Here is a 19,568-nt window from a genome sequence, read left to right on the forward strand (position 1 = left end):
CTGTGCACATAGGGCGGAATTCCCTCACAGACTATGCAAACAATTTGGGATTTTCAACACATTCATGTTTCTAATAAAAAGAAGTGATGCAGTCAGTCTCTCCTCAACTCTTGGCCAAGAGAGACCTAACCAAAATAGAGAATAAAAGCTATGGCCAGGGCGTGACAGCCGCTCTGTTCTGGGCCAGCTGCAGCTTAACTAGGTCTTTCCTTGCAGCACTGGACCACACGACTGGACAATAATCAAGATTAGACAAAACTAGAGCCTGCAGAACATGCTTTGTGGAGAGTAGTGTCGAAAAAGCAGAGCATCTCTTTATTATGGCTAGACCTCTCCCCATCTTTACAACCATTGAATCTATATGTTTTGACCATGACAGTTTACAATCTAAGGTAATGCCAAGTAATTTAGTCTCCTCAACTTGTTCAACAGCCACACAATTCATTCAGCTGAGGTCTAGAACTTGAGGAATGATTTGTACCAAATACAATGCTCTTAGTTTTAGAGATGTTCAGGACCAGTTTATTACTGGCCACGCATTCCAAAACAGACTGAAACTCTTTGTTAAGGGTTTCAGTGACTTCATTAGGTGTGGTTGCTGGTGCTTATATAGTTGAATCATCAGCATATATCAGCATAGCATGTGTATGCTTTGTTTAATGCCAGTGGCAGGCCATTGGTAAAAATAGAAAAGAGTAGAGGGCCTAGAGAGCTGCCCTGCGGTACATCACACTTCATATGTTTGACATTAGAGAAGCTTCCATTAAAAACCCTCTGAGTTCTATTAGATAGATAGCTCTGAATCCAAGCCATAGCACAAACATTCTTAAACAACAGGTTTTGGTCAATAATATCAAAGGCTGCACTGAAATCTAACAATAGAGCTCCCACAATCTTCTTGTTATCAATTTCTCTCAACCACTCATCAGTCATTTGTGTCAGTGCAGTACATGTTGAGTGCCCTTCTCTATAAGCTTGCTGAAAGTATGTTGTTCATTTGTTTACAGAAATACAGCATTGTATTTGTTCAAACACAATTTTTTCCAACAGTTTGCTAAGAGCTGGCAGCATGCTTATAGGTCTGCTGTTAGAACCAGTAAAGGCCGTTTTACCACTCTTGGGTAGTGGAATTACTTTGGCTTCCCTCCAGGCCTGAGGACAAAGACTTTCCTCTAGGCTCATGTTAAAAATATGTCAGATAGGAGTGGCTATAGAGTCAGCTACTGTCCTCAGTAGCTTTCCATCTAAGTTGTCAATGCCAGGAGGTTTGTCATTATTGATCGATAACAATTGTTCCACCTCTCCCACACTAACTTTACAAAATTCGATACTTGCACTGCTTTTCTTTCATGATGTTTTTAAAAAAAAAAAATGTCATCATTCTTTATATCATTGATCTTGGCTTCTTAATAAGTTGATTATTTTTGTTGAGTTCGTTCACATCATTTCTCAATTTGCAGTTCATAAAACAGCCAGATGTGCAGCCAGACTTATTAGCCACTCCTTTTGCCCCAACTCTTTCAAACATAGTTTTTAAATTCCTCATCAATCCATGGAGCCTTAACAGTTCTAACAGTCAGTTTCTTAACAGGTACATGTTTATCAATAATTGGAAGAAGCAATTTCATCTGGTAAAAACAGGTAAACACATTATCAGTCAACAATATAAGACAATGGGAGCACTGTGTATGTTCTCTGATGAGTTGTGAGTCAATGAGATGCGAAATATCAATCAGTTTAAGTGATTGTTATGAGTAATTAATATGTTTTCCCAAAATCTAATCTTCTGTAAAGCCTTCTCCTCTGTGTCTCATGTTCTTTCAGGCTTACTAAATGGGCAAAAGCTTTGCGCCCTGGGAGGAGTGGTAATGCATCTCCCCTGTGTGTATGATCTTGTGCTTTTTCAGGGCCCCTAACTGGTTAAAACACTTGCCACACTGGGAGCAGGGGTAAGGCTTCTCCCCTGTGTGTATTCTTTCGTGTTTTTTCAGATCCCCTGTCCCATTGAAACACTTGCCACACTGGGAGCAGGGGTAAGGCTTTTCCCCTGTGTGTATTCTTTCGTGTTTTTTCAGATGCCCTGCCCAGGTGAAACACTTTCCACACTGGGAGCATTGGTAAGGCTTCTCCCCTGTATGAATTTTCTCATGAGCTTTCAGGTGTCCTTTCTGCCTATACATCTTTTCACATTGCGAGCAGTGGTAAGGCTTCTCCCCTGTGTGTATTCTCTCATGTCGTTTCAGCTCCCCTGACTGGACGAAACACTTTCCACAGTGGGAGCAGTGGTAAGGCTTCTCCCCTGTGTGCATAGGCTTCTCCCCTGTGTGCATTCTCTCATGCCGTTTCAGCTCCCCTGACTGGTTGAAACACTTTCCACAGTGGGAGCAGTGGTAAGGCTTCTCCCCTGTGTGTATTCTCTCGTGTCGTTTCACATTCCACAAATCGTTAAATCGCTTTCCACAGTGGGAGCAGTGGTAAGGCTTCTCCCCTGTGTGTATTCTCTCATGTCTTTTCAGCTTCCCCAAATCGTTACAACCCTTTCCACACTGGGAGCAGTGGTAAGGCTTCTCCCCTCTGTGTATTCTCTCGTGCCGTTCCAGCTTCCCCAAATCGTTAAAACGCTTTCCACACTGAGAGCAGTGGTAAGGCTTCTCCCCTCTGTGTATTCTCTCGTGCCGTTCCAGCTTCCCCAAATCGTTAAAACTCTTTCCACACTGCATGCAGCGGTAAGGCTTCCCCCTTGTATGTATTCTCTCATGAGTTTTCAGGTTTCCTTTCTGGTTAAAACTCTTTCCACACTGGGAGCAGTGGTAAGGCTTCTCCCCAGTGTGTATTCTCTCATGTTGTTTCAGCTCACATAAGTGGTTACAACCCTTTCCACAGTGGGAACACTGGTGTCGTCTTGCTGGTTTGGACGTCCCTGGCTCTGGTTCCTCTGAATCTGGTCTTTCTCCTGCCAAAGACAGTGTTTTTTAAAATAGAGACCCGAATGAAACCTCCACATGATAAAACGGCCTTGCTACGAGGGTAAATCCTAATCAGATCCCTCAATAACTAAGGCCCGTTTTAACAATCTCAGTGTGATTTTAAAACAAATGTTGTAAAGTTTCCTGGTAATTACTGACAATGTTTACACTACTTATTTATTCATTCTATTTTTGTCAGAACACAAAAAACTAAACAGTTCTAGGACACTCAAGACACAGACGTCACTGGATTCCAATCAAGCAGGTAGTTCTAAATATATAACTTTCATAGCTGTATGATACAGAATGCGACCTACAGTCATGGCAAAAAGTTTTGAGAATGAAAGATATTACTTTCCACAAAATGTGCTGCTTCAGTGTCTTCAGATATTTTAGTCAGATGTTACTATGGAATGATGAAGTATAATTACAAGCATTTCATAAGTGTCAAAGGCTTTTATTTACAATGACATGAAGTTGATGCAGAGTCAATATTTGCAGTGTTGACCCTTCTTTTTCAAGCCCTCTGCAATCCACCCTGGCATGCTGTCAATTAACTTCTGGGCCACATCCTGACTGATGGCAGCCCATTCTTGCATAATCAATGCTTGGATTTTGTCAGAATTTGTGGGTTTTTGTTTGTCCACCTGCCTCTTGATGATTGACCACAAGTTCTCAATGGGATTAAGGTCTGGGGAGTTTCCTGGCCATGGACCCAAAATATTGACGTTTTGTTACCCGAGCCACTTAGTTATCACTTTTGCCTTATTGCAAGGTGCTCCATCATGCTGGAAAAGGCATTGTTCGTCACCGAACTGTTCCTGGATGGTTGGGAGAAGTTGCTCTCGGAGGATGTGTTGGTACCATTCTTTATTCATGGCTGTGTTCTTAGGCAACATTGTAAATGAGCCGACACCCTTGGCTGAGAAGCAACCCCACACATGAATGGTCTCAGGATGCTTTACTGTTGGCATGACACAGGACTGATGGTAGCGCTCACCTTGTCTTCTCCGGACAAGCTTTTTTCCGGATGCCCCAAACAATCGGAAAGGGGATTCATCAGAGAAAATGACTTTACTCCAGTCCTCAGCAGTCCAATCCCTGTGACTTTTACAGAATATCAGTCTGTCCCTGATGTTTTTCCTGGAGAGAAGTGGCTTCTTTGCTGTCCTTCTTGACACCAAAAGTCTTCGCTTCACTGTGCGTGCAGATGCCTGCTGCCATTCCTGAGCAAGCTCTGTACTGGTGGTGCCCCGATCCCGCAGCTGAATCAACTTTAGGAGACTGTCCGGGCACTTGCTGGACTTTCTTGGGTGTGTCACGCCCTGGTCTTAGTATTTTGTGTTTTCTTTATTTATTTGGTCAGGCCAGGGTGTGACATGGGTTTTGTATGTGGTGTGTTTTGTCATGGGGTTTTTGGTACGTATTGGGGTTGTGGCTTAGTGGGTTTTCTAGGTAAGTCTATGGTTGCCTGAAGTGGTTCTCAATCAGAGGCAGGTGTTTATCGTTGTCTCTGATTGGTAACCATATTTAGGCAGCCATATTATTTGAGTGTGTCGTGGCTTGATTACCAACAACGACGAGACGGCCTACAGGGAGGAGGTGAGGGCCCTCGGAGTGTGGTGTCAGGAAAATAACCTCACACTCAACGTCAACAAAACTAAGGAGATGATTGTGGACTTCAGGAAACAGCAGAGGGAACACCCCCCTATCCACATCGATGGAACAGTAGTGGAGAGCGTAGCAAGTTTTAAGTTCCTCGGCATACACATCACAGACAAACTGAATTGGTCCACTCACACAGACAGCATTGTGAAGAAGGCGCAGCAGCGCCTCTTCAACCTCAGGAGGCTGAAGAAATTTGGCTTGTCACCAAAAGCACTCACAAACTTCTACAGATGCACAATCGAGAGCATCCTGGCGGGCTGTATCACCGCCTGGTACGGCAACTGCTCCGCCCTCAACCGTAAGGCTCTCCAGAGGGTAGTGAGGTCTGCACAACGCATCACCGGGGGCAAACTACCTGCCCTCCAGGACACCTACACCACCCGATGTCGCAGGAAGGCCATAAAGATCATCAAGGACATCAACCACCCGAGCCACTATCACCCCGCTATCATCCAGAAGGCGAGGTCAGTACAGGTGCATCAAAGCTGGGACCGAGAGACTGAAAAACAGCTTCTATCTCAAGGCCATCAGACTGTTAAACAGCCACCACTAACATTGAGTGGCTGCTGCCAACACACTGACACTGACTCAACTCCAGCCACTTGAATAATGGGAATTGATGTAAATATATCATTAGCCACTTTAAACAATGCTACCTTATATAATGTTACTTACCCTACATTATTCATCTCATATGCATACGTATATACTGTACTCTATATCATCGACTGTATCCTTATGTAATACATGTATCACTAGCCACTTTAACTATGCCACTTTGTTTACATACTCATCTCATATGTATATACTGTACTCGATACCATCTACTGTATCTGCCTATGCTGCTCTGTACCATCACTCATTCATATATCAGAATACGCTGCGTTTTGGTCCGACTCTCTTTCACCTAAAGAAAACCGTAACAGGGTGCCCTGAAGCCTTCTTCACAACAATTGAACCACTCTCCTTGAAGTTCTTGATGAACCGATAAATGGTTGATTTAGGTGCAATCTTACTGGCAGCTATATCCTTGCCTGTGAAGCCCTTTTTGTGCAAAGTAATGATGACGGCACGTGTTCCCTTGCAGGTAACCATGGGTGACAGAGGAAGAACAATGATTCCAAGCACCACCCTCCTTTTGAAGCTTCCAGTTTGGGGGGGGGGGGGGGGGGGGGGGGGGGGGGGGATCAGTTCATTTGCATGGCAAAGAGGGACTTTGTAATTCATCTGAACACTCTTCATAACATTCTGGAGTATATGCAAATTGCCATCATACAAACTGAGGCAGCAGATTTGGTGAAAAATAAACATTTGTGTCATTCTCAAAACTTTTGGCCACGACTGTACACACTTCCTTAAACATCAAATAAGTAAATAAGTCATTTTAAGTGGAAGTCCAAAACTAGTTTTTAAGTTGAAGACGCAAAGCACATCAGTAAAATCTCCCCGTTGTTGAAAGGGTTCAACACCTGCTGTTTTAGTGGCCCAATTTATTATTTAGACGTTCACAGGTTTTCAACATTTTGACTATCGCTGATGTCATATTTTGTGTAAAGTAAAAAATAAGGTGAAATATTTGGAAAGATGTTCCTAAAACTGATAGTAACTACAATAATTTTTTACATCCCTGTTAGTTAACATTAGTTAGTTAACATGTATTCTCTGCCAAGATAATCCATCCACCTGACAGGTGTGGCATATCAAGAAGCTGATTGAACAGCTTGATTATTACACAGGTGCACCTTGTGCCGGGGAAAATAAAAGGCCACTCTCAAATATGCAGTTTTGTCACACAAAACACACACAATGTCACTAGTCACGTTTTGCAGCTGTTTCAGGACAGCACTACAGGGATTCTATTCAACTAACTTTAATAACTAGGGTTAATACCTGCCTGGCGCACCAACAAAACTTTATCTTTACCCCCCTCTAACAATACCGCTACAGAATTAGCATAGTAGGCCATGTAACTTAAGGTAATCTGAAATATTTAGGACTGACTTATTCCTTGACACCCATTCTGAAACTCACTGCAGCTCTTTGTAAGTGTTGCTGTCATTTCAGTTTCCGTGGTAGCTGACGTGTACTGTGTTGAGTCATCCGCATACAGACACGCTGGCTTTACTCAAATGTCGTTGGCATGTCGTTGGTAAAGATTGAAAAAGGTAGGTGCCAAACAGCTGCCCTGGGGAATTCCTGATTCTACCTTGATTGTGTTGTACAGGCTTCCATTAAAGAACACTCTCTGTGTTCTGTTAGACAGGTAGCTCTGGGGCGGCAGGTAGCCTAGTGGTTAGAGCGGTAGGCCAGTAACCAAAAGGTTGCTGGATCTTATCCCGAGATGACAAGGTAAAACTCTGTCGTTCTGCCCCTGAACAAGGCAGTCCTAGGTCGTCATTGAAAATAAGAATTTGTTCTTAACCGACTTGCCTAGTTAAATAAAGGTTAGCTTTTTTTGGAATTATATATCCACAATATAGCAGGGGGTGTAAGGCCATACGTTTTTTCAGCAGCAGACTACGATCGATAATGTCAAAAGCCGCACTGATTGGTTGGCTATTTAAACCAGTAAAGGGAGCTTTACTATTCTTGGGTAGTGGAATGACTTTAGCTTCCCTCCAGGCCTGAGGGCACACACTTTCTAGTAGGCTTAAATTAAAGACAAGGCAAATAGGAATGGAAATATCGGCCGCTATTATCCTCAATTTTCCATCCACGTTGTCAGACACCGGTGACTTGTCATTGTAGATTTTTTTTGCCCAAAATTTCATTGAAGATGCTCCACATCTTTTTACAATCATTCTTCATGTCATTTATCTTTGTTTCATTGTGTACTTTCTTCTTTTTATTCAGTTTAGTCACATGATTTCTCAATTTGCAATAGGTTTGCCAATCAGTTATTCAGCCAGACCTATATGCCATCTCTTTTGCCTCCCTCTTCATCATACCATTTTGTAATTCCTCATCAATCCACGTGGATTTAACAGTTTTTACAGTAATTTTCTTAATGGGTGCTGCTTATTAGTAACTGGGATAAGCAGTTTCAAACGTGTCAAGGGCAGTGTCTGGTTGCTCATCATTACACACCACGGACCAACAAATATTATTTACATTAACAACATAGGAATCACTACAAAAAAATGTATGACCTCTTATACACAATATTAGTCCCAGGCTTTGGAACTGTGGTTTTCCTAGACATGGCTCCTATATTGTGATCACTACATCTGATGGATCTGGATACTGCTTTAAAACCCATTTCTGCAGCATTAGTAAAGATATGATCAAACCATGTTGATGATTTCATTCCTCTACTGTTTGTAACTACCCTGGTAGGTTGACTGATAACCTGAACCAGGTTGCAGGCACTGGTTACAGTTTGAAGCTTTCTCTTGAGTGGGCAGCCTGATGACAGCTTTCCTCCAGTATTAGTTAAATAGATCATCTTGACATTTTTTCTCTGAAGCTAACTTTCATCAAGGTTTTATATGGTCTATTGGTTTCTCTCTTTTCATTGGCAGAATCCTTTTTCAGTGTTATGATATTCATAACATCCATATCCACCAGTCTATCTTCATGTCAACTAACAGGTACCAGTGGGCAGATCTATTGTATTTGTTCATACTAAACTACTTACTTTGATGAGTCAAATCTGATCCTTTCTTCTCTTCTCCTCCTCTCACAGTTCCACTCAGCCCCGTTGTTTTCCTGCAGTCCACCAGCAGCACAGACAACCTCTTCCTACCCAACAGTAAGCCAATACCGGGAGAGGCACGACACGGGGACTCCGGGAGAGAGGAAGGGCTAGCGTTGTCCTGGTAACCATAAAGAGGGGACACAGACACATATCATTATGGATGCTGATGTCACTGTTGTCATAAAGTGCCTTACAGAAACCCAGACCCAGATAGAGGAAGCTGTATGCTAGACCAGACCAAGCTGTATGCTAGACCAGACCAAGCTGTATGCTAGACCAGACCAAGCTGTATGCTAGACCAGACCAAGCTGTACCATCTGGTGTTCTGATCTGGAGAGACTCTTCTCTGCCTCGTCAGCATCAGGATGTTGTTGAGGCTCCCCAGAGGATCCACGAAAGTCATGTCTCTCTCCTGTATGAACGAGAACATCAAACAGATGATGAACTTATGACCATCTACTGCAATCACAGAGTCTTACAAGAGGCATGAATATGTATTCAAAAAAAGTGCCTATAATGGCCACTTTCATCGTGATTTCCTAAAATATTGTTTGTGTTGCAAATGTAAAAGGGTCGTTCCACAAAATGGGTGCCCTTTGCGTCCCTTTGATCATTTAAGTATAAATTATGCACCAATGTTGAATTTGAAAAGCCTGTTTAATGAAGTGCACTTTAATGTGGACTATGTGGATATTTCATTAAATCTAATATAACAGTCTAAATATATGTACCAATGACGGATAGCACCTTTAACAATGTATTGAGTACTGAACAACATATTAAAGTGTAGAACTTCAGTAGAATGCCCCTTTTCAAACCCCACATTAGTTCAAGAAATGCATATTTTGTGCCCGTTTTAAAGTCAGTACTCACTGGTCTTAATCGAATCTTCAGCCTCGTCCTTTTTCACTCCCAAAATGTCTTCCTCCTCCTCTTTAATTGAGATAGCCTCTTCCTCTTTTACTCCAAAAGTTTCTTCATCTTCTTTCAATATTACGGCATCTTCCTCCTTTTTGATTCTGAAAGCTTCTACCTCCTCCTCTTCCACTCTGACAACCTCTTTTCCATATTCCTCTTTCACTGTAATATCATCCTCTTCTTCTTTCAATGTGATAGCCTCCTCTTCCTCCCTTTTCATCCTGAAAGCTTCTTTCTCCGTCGAGATTAGTGAGCTCATGTTCCGGGCGATTAGCCTAGTGCAGTATCAATTTACCACATTAGCTAATTTAACAAGCAATCTACGTTTCAATGAACGAGTAGATATGTAAATAGAATTGTGCTTAGAACACTAAGAATAATATACACAAGATTTGTCTTAAACGCTTCAATGTTTCGGTTTAATGTTCGCTAGCAAACCACCACGTTGGTTGAATCAGAAAGCCTTTTGTCGCTGTTGAAGAAGCCTCCAGTTCCGTCCACTAGATTATACGTCACACAAGAAGCATCACCTCAAAAACTCATATCGCCATCTGGAGTGGGTAGCGCAGTTTGGAAAAATATTAATTAATGTTTATTCTGGCAAGCAATGTCATAAGAAGTAATTTAAAAAGAAACAGATGTTATGTCTTCTCTTCCTTCTTACAGCCAATACTTTCCTCCAGGTTTGGCCTGCTCATTAGGTAGGATTAGGTGACAGATTGACAATGGTAGCATATTCCAAGCTAAATTGACCAAAACTCATCGCTAACAACAGATAATAACACCTCATATAATGCTGCCCAAAAATTATGAAAACTCACCCAGTGACATATGGGCTATTTAGGTGAGTGTTGCTGTTGCCACATGAAGCAGTGCCCACTTTGTTTAAGGACAGATAGGACGTGGACAGATAGGGCTCTACCTTTGTAGAGCACATGCCCCTTTGCCCTTCCAGTCTCTGAAGTGCCCTTTTGGATGGTGGTATAATCTGTATTCATTTTTTGCCATAGTTATTCTAACCATTGTTAAATTCGCCTGCCTGAATATCTTACAGGTAGACCCTCTTCCACTCTCTCATCATGTCACAAGCTGTCAGGCTCCCAGAGGCAGGGCAATAAAATGCCCCAGCTCACTCAACTGCTCCTCCCTCTCAAACAGCCATCAACCCAGAACATCCTGAAGACAGAACATCTAAAAGATAATCTAGGAAGCCTTTCTTCCTCATGGAGCTTTTCAAATGTGAGGTGAATATTCAATGTGATGTTTGTACAGTGCATTCGTAAAGGTGAAAAAAATAATAATAATTAAAGACCAAAATTGGTTAAAGAAAATTATGAACCTCTGCAGATTTAGCTACGAAGAGACAGAATAATTTGATCATTTTAGATATTTTGTTTTGGTACTGTCCATATGTGGCTTGTTTTTGGTCGCAGGTGAAGGAATGGCAACATTTACCTGGAGCTAACTCTGCAGACAGCACTACTGGGGATTTGAAAAATCATAGTCAATTGGTGGGAGAGATTTAGGGTAACTGAAGGATAGGACTGGATGGTCTTCAGAGATAGATGGGAGAGGTTTAGGGTAACTGAAGGATAGGACTGGATGGTCTTCAGAGATAGATGGGAGAGGTTTAGGGTAACTGAAGGATAGGACTGGATGGTCTTCAGAGATAGATGGGAGAGGTTTAGGGTAACTGAAGGATAGGACTGGATGGTCTTCAGAGATAGATGGGAGAGGTTTAGGGTAACTGAAGGATAGGACTGGATGGTCTTCAGAGATAGATGGGAGAGGTTTAGGGTAACTGAAGGATAGGACTGGATGGTCTTCAGAGATAGATGGGAGAGGTTTAGGGTAACTGAAGGATAGGACTGGATGGTCTTCAGAGATAGATGGGAGAGGTTTAGGGTAACTGAAGGATAGGACTGGATGGTCTTCAGAGATAGATGGGAGAGGTTTAGGGTAACTGAAGGATAGGACTGGATGGTCTTCAGAGATAGATGGGAGAGGTTTAGGGTAACTGAAGGATAGGACTGGATGGTCTTCAGAGATAGATGGGAGAGGTTTAGGGTAACTGAAGGATAGGACTGGATGGTCTTCAGAGATAGATGGGAGAGGTTTAGGGTAACTGAAGGATAGGACTGGATGGTCTTCAGAGATAGATGGGAGAGGTTTAGGGTAACTGAAGGATAGGACTGGGTGGTCTTCAGAGATAGATGGGAGAGGTTTAGGGTAACTGAAGGATAGGACTGGATGGTCTTCAGAGATAGATGGGAGAGGTTTAGGGTAACTGAAGGATAGGACTGGATGGTCTTCAGAGATAGATGGGAGAGGTTTAGGGTAACTGAAGGATAGGACTGGATGGTCTTCAGAGATAGATGGGAGAGGTTTAGGGTAACTGAAGGATAGGACTGGATGGTCTTCAGAGATAGATGGGAGAGGTTTAGGGTAACTGAAGGATAGGACTGGATGGTCTTCAGAGATAGATGGGAGAGGTTTAGGGTAACTGAAGGATAGGACTGGATGGTCTTCAGAGATAAATGGGAGAGGTTTAGGGTAACTGAAGGATAGGACTGGATGGTATTCAGAGATAGATGTGAGAGGTTTAGCGTAACTGAAGGATAGGACTGGATGGTCTTCAGAGATAGATGGGAGAGGTTTAGGGTAACTGAAGGATAGGACTGGATGGTCTTCAGAGATAGATGGGAGAGGTTTAGGGTAACTGAAGGATAGGACTGGATGGTCTTCAGAGATAGATGGGAGAGGTTTAGGGTAACTGAAGGATAGGACTGGATGGTCTTCAGAGATAAATGGGAGAGGTTTAGGGTAACTGAAGGATAGGACTGGATGGTATTCAGAGATAGATGTGAGAGGTTTAGCGTAACTGAAGGATAGGACTGGATGGTCTTCAGAGATAGATGGGAGAGGTTTAGGGTAACTGAAGGATAGGACTGGATGGTCTTCAGAGATAGATGGGAGAGGTTTAGGGTAACTGAAGGATAGGACTGGATGGTCTTCAGAGATAGATGGGAGAGGTTTAGGGTAACTGAAGGATAGGACTGGATGGTCTTCAGAGATAGATGGGAGAGGTTTAGGGTAACTGAAGGATAGGACTGGATGGTCTTCAGAGATAGATGGGAGAGGTTTAGGGTAACTGAAGGATAGGACTGGATGGTCTTCAGAGATAGATGGGAGAGGTTTAGGGTAACTGAAGGATAGGACTGGATGGTATTCAGAGATAGATGTGAGAGGTTTAGGGTAACTGAAGGATAGGACTGGATGGTCTTCAGAGATAGATGGGAGAGGTTTAGGGTAACTGAAGGATAGGACTGGATGGTCTTCAGAGATAGATGGGAGAGGTTTAGGGTAACTGAAGGATAGGACTGGATGGTCTTCAGAGATAGATGGGAGAGGTTTAGGGTAACTGAAGGATAGGACTGGATGGTCTTCAGAGATAGATGGGAGAGGTTTAGGGTAACTGAAGGATAGGACTGGATGGTCTTCAGAGATATATGGGAGAGGTTTAGGGTAACGAAGGATAGGACTGGATGGTCTTCAGAGATAGATGGGAGAGGTTTAGGGTAACTGAAGGATAGGACTGGATGGTCTTCAGAGATAGATGGGAGAGGTTTAGGGTAACTGAGGATAGGATTAAAAACAAACTAAATATAACTATTGTATAACACATTGTCTGTAAAATGTACATGGTACGTATAAGCTGGACATAGAAGCCTGAAAGTTGTTGTGCATTCGTTTCCTCCAATTAGGGAAGGGGTGATAGGGTTAGTGGAAAACAAAGGAAAATATATGTTTATACATACAGTGCCTTTAGAAAGTATTACAAATGTATATGTATTTTTAAACAGAAATAACTTATTTACATAAGTATTCAGACCCTTTGCTATGAGAATCGAAATTGAGCTCAGGTGCATCTTGATTCCATTGATCATCCTTGAGATGTTTCTAGAACTTCATTGGAGTCCACCTGTGGTAAATTCAGTTGATTGGACATGATTTGGAAAGGCACACACCTGTCTATATAAGGTCCCATCGTTTACAGCGCAAGTCAGAGCAAAAACCAAGCCATGAAGTGGAAGGAATTGTCCGTAGAGCGCTGGCACAGATATGGGGAAGGGAGACAACAACAAAAAATATGCCGCATTGAAGTTCCCAAAGAACACAGTGGCTACCATCGTTCTTAAAAGGAAAAGTTTGGAACCACCAAGGCTCTTCCTAGAGCTGGCCGCCTGGCCAAACTGCGCAATCAGGGGAGAAGGGCCTTGGTCTGGGAGGTTACCAAGAACCTGATGGTCACTCTGACAGAGATATAGAGTACCTCTGTGGAGATGGGAGACACCAACACTCGCCTAAATAGCCCATATGCCACCATAGGAAGTGTTATGTGTTGTTCGCGATGAGCCTTGGTCAATGTAGCTCAGAGTATGCCACCCTATTCTATCTGTCACCTTTTATTTAACCAGGTAGGCTAGTTGAGAACAAGTTCTCATTTACAACTGCGACCTGGCCAAGATAAAGCATAGCAGTGGGAACAGACAACACAGAGTTACACATGGAGTAAACAATTAACAAGTCAATAACACAGTAGAAAAAAAAGAGAGTCTATATACATACCTAATCCTGCCTAATAGGCAGGCCAATCCTGGAGGAAAGTATTGGCTGTAAGAAGTAAGAACATAACATCTGGTTATTTTTAAATGACTTCTTATGACATTGCTTGCCAGACTGAACATTGTAGTTCATATTTTCCAGTCTGCGTTACCCACTCCAGTCAGCAGATAGCGATATGAATTTTTCAGGTGATGCTTCTTGCGTGACGTATAATCTAGTGGACGGGACAGGAGGCTTCTTCAACCGCGACAAAAGGCTTCTGATTTAACCACGCTGTGCTTTGCTAGCAAACCTAAAACCGAAACATTGGAGCTCTTTAGACCAATCTTGTGTATATTACTCTTAGTGTTTTCAACATAATTCGGTTTACATATCTACTGGTTCATTTAAACGTAATTTGCTTGTTAAATTAGCAAATGTGTTACATTGATACTGCACTAGGCTAATCTCCCGGAGCATAAACTCACTAATCTAGACGGAGAAAGTAACTGGTGAAAGGAGGCAAAGAAGCTTGAAGAATGAATATGGAGGTTATCACGTTGAAACAAGAGGATGATATTACAGTGAAAGAGGAATATGGGAACGAGATTGTCAAAGTGGAAAAAGAGGTAGAACCTTACAGAATCAAAAAGGAGGAAGATGCCGTAAAATTGAAAGAGGAGGAAGACCCTTTTGGAGTAAAAGAGGAGGATATCTCAATAAAAGAGGAAGACGTTTTGGGAGTGAAAAATGAGACTGAAGATCCGATTACCACCAGTGAGTACTGTCTTAAAAACGGGCACAAACTATGCAGTTGTTTTTAAAGAGGCATTGTACTGAAGTTCTACATTTGAATATGTTGTTCAGTACTGTAGGAATTGTTTATTAAGGGGCAATCTGCCATCGGTACATATATTTTTGGAACTTCAAAAATGGATTTATTGAATTCTCTATGTGGTCTATATTAAAGTGCACTTATTCTAGTATAGCCGGGTTTTAAAATATAATATACAGTGCATTTCTACTTAAAATATCAAGTGGACGCAAAATGCACCCATTTTGTGGAACGGCCCTTTTACATTTGCATCACAGTGGTGGGAAAAGTACCCAAGTAAAAGTGAGTCACCCAGTAAAATACTACTTGAGTAAAAGTTCAAATATACTGAAGTATCAAAAGTATATAAATAATTTGAAATTCCTTATATTAAGCAAACCAGATGGTGCCATTTTCTTGTTTGTTTTTATTTTATTGACGGATAGCCAGGGACACACTCCAACTCTCTGACAATCTACAATTGAAACGTGTGTTTAGTGAGTCCGCCAGATCAGAGCCAGTAATGATTACCAGGGATGTTCTCTTGATTAGTGAGTGAATTGGACCATTTTCCTGTCCTGCTAAGCCTTTGAAATGTAATGAGTACTTTTGGGTGTCAGGGAAATGTATGGAGTAAAAAGTACATTTTCTTTATGTATGTAGTGAAGTAAAAGTACAATTAGTCAAAAATAGTAAAGTACAGATTCCCCGGAAAGCTACTTAAATAGTACTTTAAAGTATTTTTACTTAAGTACTTTACACCACTGATCACAAACAATATAAAAAACACAATTAAAGTGGCTAATTTAGTCCCCTTTTAGATATGTATTCATTCCTCCTGTAAGACTCTGTGATTGCTATAGAAGTTGATAAGTTTAACATCTGTTTGATGTTCTCATTCACGCAGGAGACAGGCATGACTATTGTGGATCCTCTGGGGAGCCTCAACAACATCCTGATGCTGACAAAGTAGAGAAGAGTCTCTCCAGATCAGAACACCAGATGGTACAGCTTGGTCTGGTCTAGCATACAGCTTGCTCTCAGGGTCTGGTCTGGGCTTCTGTAAAGCACTTTTTCAACAGTGACTTCAGCATCCATAATGATATGCGTCTGTGTCCCCTCTTTATGGTTACCAGGACAACGCTAGCCCCTCCTCCCTCCCGGAGTCCCCGTTTCGTGCCTCTCCCGGTAGCACCTTACTGCTGGGTAGGAAGAGGTTGTCTGTGCTGCTGGTGGACTGCAGGAAAACAACGGGGCTGAGTGGAACTGTGAGGGGAGGAGAAGAGAAGAAAGGATCAGATTTGACTCATCAAAGTAAGTGCTGTAGTTTAGTTTGAACAAATAATGTGATAATGTGCCTCTGTAGATAATAATGGGCCTCTATGTAGATATTAATGGGCCTCTATGTAGATAATCAGCCATTTTCTGCTACAACATGTCTACACTGTATTTATGATAAATGTAATGTTATTTTAATTGACAAAAGGACATGTATATCCTAACACGATCCGTGTTGTAAACAGCATTCTGCATGAATTCCGACTCTTTCAACTTGCAACAAAACAATTTTATGAAATCAAATTTTGTTAGCAATCAAACATAGCTTAACACGGTCAAGTTCGGTTTCTGTGCAATCCTCAGACACTCTAGAAGGCAACCAAACATGTTTCATGATTCTACATTACATATTGGCTATACAAGACCTGAATTAGCCCATGAAGGTTCTTGGACCAATGACCACCTATCGTTTTGAAACCTAGCTAGATAGCCAATGAGCTGGGATTTTCAGCAGTATGTGAACGCCGTTTGTAGGACAAACAGCCATCATGCTAGAGCTGTGCACAACAGAGTTCATTCTCTGGTGAAAGGAAACCAGATGCACGGTAGTTTACGTTTCACAGCAGTTCGTTCTCTTCTACAGACTTCTCAAGTCTGAAAAAGTTAAACATGGTTACTAAAAGTGGAAAAGCTAAATCTCAGTCCAAGTATAATCATTTTGATGATATCATTGCAGAAATTGACCAGGAGAGTGACACAGAAGGAATGGATGAGGACTCTGAGGGTGACCAAAGTTTTGATTCCAGCGCGGAAGAAATGTGTTTGGAAGGAGAAGATCCACTTTTTGATCAGTAAGTAAAACAAGTTTTTACTTCTCATGCTAATGCAGTTGTTTAAATGGTTGCTTATTTATATATACATACATACACACACACACACACACACAAAGTTTACACACACTTAGTTTGGAGTCCTTAAAACTCGTTTTTCAACCACTCCACAAATTTCTTGTTAACCTCTCTGGTACAAGTGCGTCCCACCTCGACAACAGCCAGTGAAATTGCAGGGCGCCAGATTAAAAACAACAGAAATCCCATAATTAATAATAATTAATCCCATAATCCCATAAAAATCCCCAAATTCCTCAAACATACAAGTATTATACACCATTTTAAAGATAAACTTGTTGTAAATCCAGCCATATTGTCCTGTTTCAAATAGGCTTTACGGCGAAAGCACACCAAACAATTGTTAGGTCAGCCCCTAGCCACAGAACCATACAGCCATTTTCCAACCAAGGAGAGGTGTCACAAAAGTCAGAAATAGCGATTAAAATTAATCACTTACCTCTGATCATCTGGTGTCACTCCCAGGTCTCCATGTTAAACAATAAATGTTTGTTTTGTTCGATAATGTAGTTTGTGAACAGCTGTGATAAAACTGTCGGTGGTTTCACTCTGCTCCTGTATATTAAACCTAGCTCTCTCAAAAATAATGTCGTGTCTCCCTACAAAATGCGTTTCAAAATAGTCTTTAACGGCACTGTAGTTAACCTGTTGAATCTAGGGGGCAGTATTTTCATTTTTGGAAAAATAACGTTCCCAAAGTAAACAGGCTATTTTGTCAGGACAAGATGCTAGAATATGCATATAATTGACAGCTTAGGATAGAACACACTCTAAAGTTTCAAACTGTAAAAATATTGTCTGAGTATAACAGAACTGATATTGCAGGAAGGGACTCTTATTTAGAAAGCTCTGCGTTCCTATGCGTCCCTATTGAGCAGTGAATGAGATATCAACCAGATTCCTTTTTCTATGGCTTCCCTAATGTGTCTAGTGTCACAATACATAGTTTTTATTTAGAAAAATGAGCCTGAACGTCAACATTGCGTCAGTGGTCAGCTGGAGTCTCTCAGTGTTTTGTGCGTAAAAGACAAATGCAGCCATTGTTTCTCTCTTTCCTACTAAGAAGCCATCTGTCCCAGTTGATATATTATCGAATAGATATTTGAAAAACACCTTGAGGATTGATTATAAACAACGTTTGCCATGTTTGTCGTGACCACAATTTCCGGTCGAATTCTCAGCCAAACGTGAAGAACTAACGGAGTTATTTCGGCTACAAAAATAGTATTTTTGGAAAAAAGGAACATTTGCTATCTAACTGGGAGTCTCGTGAATGAAAACATCCGAAGCTCATCAAAGTGCCTGATCCATTTAATTCTCCGTCAGCACAAGCCACTGGCCTGTCCGTGTTTGCGCCAGAGCCCGTTGAACTTGGAGTCGCAAACCCTGAAATCCCGCCAGCTTCTTCCTCTTGCAACAGTCCTTGCTCGTTAGCTAGCAAAATAATGATATGCGCTGTTTTATCTCCAACACTGTCCCCTCCCTGCTTTGAAACAGCCTGAATGTATGATTTACTTGGTACGTCCTTCACATTTATGTGAATTTTACAACCACTTCTGACACCATGTAGTATGATCTAAAATAAGGACGCGCAACAACGAGGTTCTAGCTCCAGCCTGTTTATTAACCTAACCCTCGCATGTCCTACATAGGTACGGATACCCCCAAGGGACATCTTCAATTCTCAGGTTGTTTTTGTCATAAATAATTAAATAATATTTCAACCGGAGAAAAGCTTCGTCAATAGAAAAGGAGAAACAAGAAAGACGCGCTTGGCTCATGTCTGGAAATTTCCACTGTCCTCTCATTGAAAGTGCTGTATCGCCCTCACTTTTCAGAGTAAAAGCCTGAAACAATGCCTAAACACTGGTCACATGTAGAGGAAGCCATAGAGCTCGTGAACTGGGTCCTAAGTCTTTGTATGGTGGATAGGCTTTCAATGGAAAAACAGCCTTTCAAAATAATAGTACTTCCTGGTTGTATTATCCTCGGGTTTTCCCCTGCCATATCCATTCTGTTATACTCGCAGACATTATTTTAACAGTTTTGGAAACTTTAGTTTTCTACCCAAATCTACTAATTATATGCATACCCTAGCTTATGGACCTGAGTAGCAGACAGTTTAAAAACCTGTCTAGGACAGGCGTTCCTCTAGGGAAACGTTTCAACAAAAATTGCCCGAAATGTCATTATTTTAAGTATTTAACTTCAATTAAATCAGAAGTGCAATACACCAAATGAAAGCTAAGCCTCTGGTTAATCTAGCCACCATGTCAGAATTCAATAAGCTTTACTGCAAATGTGATTATCGATCAGAAATAGCAATAAAATTCATCATTTACCTTTTGAAGATCTAAAGGTCACGACAAAACAATAGTGTCGTTTTGTTCGATATAATCCATTTTTATAGCCTAACAGGAAACACTTTGTAAACGGCTTGTCGTAAATTCCGTGTCCTTCAACTTTGGACGTAACGTTCAATATAATTACTCAATCTAAACGGACGTTTATCGAGTCATGTTTGGTTTCATTGCATTCCTCTGTTTGTTAGTAAAACAACCACACTTCATGGTTCTTTTCCGGGACATATTGACCGAAAGGAACTGATTTGAACACGGCAAACAATGACCTAATTGCGCACCAATGATATGATATATCGGTTCTTCGTTGATGGACTGTATTTCGGACCAATGACCACTGATGGTCTTGAAATC

At 41.5% G+C, this 19,568-nt stretch overlaps 1 protein-coding gene across 1 annotated transcript in view; it reads right to left on the minus strand.

Moving 5' to 3' along the window:
• The window catches only part of LOC139370044 (zinc finger protein 345-like), a 637,497-nt gene that overhangs the window by 578,487 nt on the left and 39,442 nt on the right, over window positions 1–19,568 (minus strand). Inside the window, exon 5 of the mRNA XM_071109346.1 lies at window positions 1,873–2,842. Within this exon, the coding sequence (XP_070965447.1) occupies window positions 1,873–2,842 (970 nt within the window). The remainder of the gene's footprint in view (window positions 1–1,872; window positions 2,843–19,568) is intronic.

This window comes from Oncorhynchus clarkii, chromosome 17, assembly GCF_045791955.1.
Source record: "Oncorhynchus clarkii lewisi isolate Uvic-CL-2024 chromosome 17, UVic_Ocla_1.0, whole genome shotgun sequence".
NCBI classification, from domain to species: domain Eukaryota; kingdom Metazoa; phylum Chordata; class Actinopteri; order Salmoniformes; family Salmonidae; genus Oncorhynchus; species Oncorhynchus clarkii.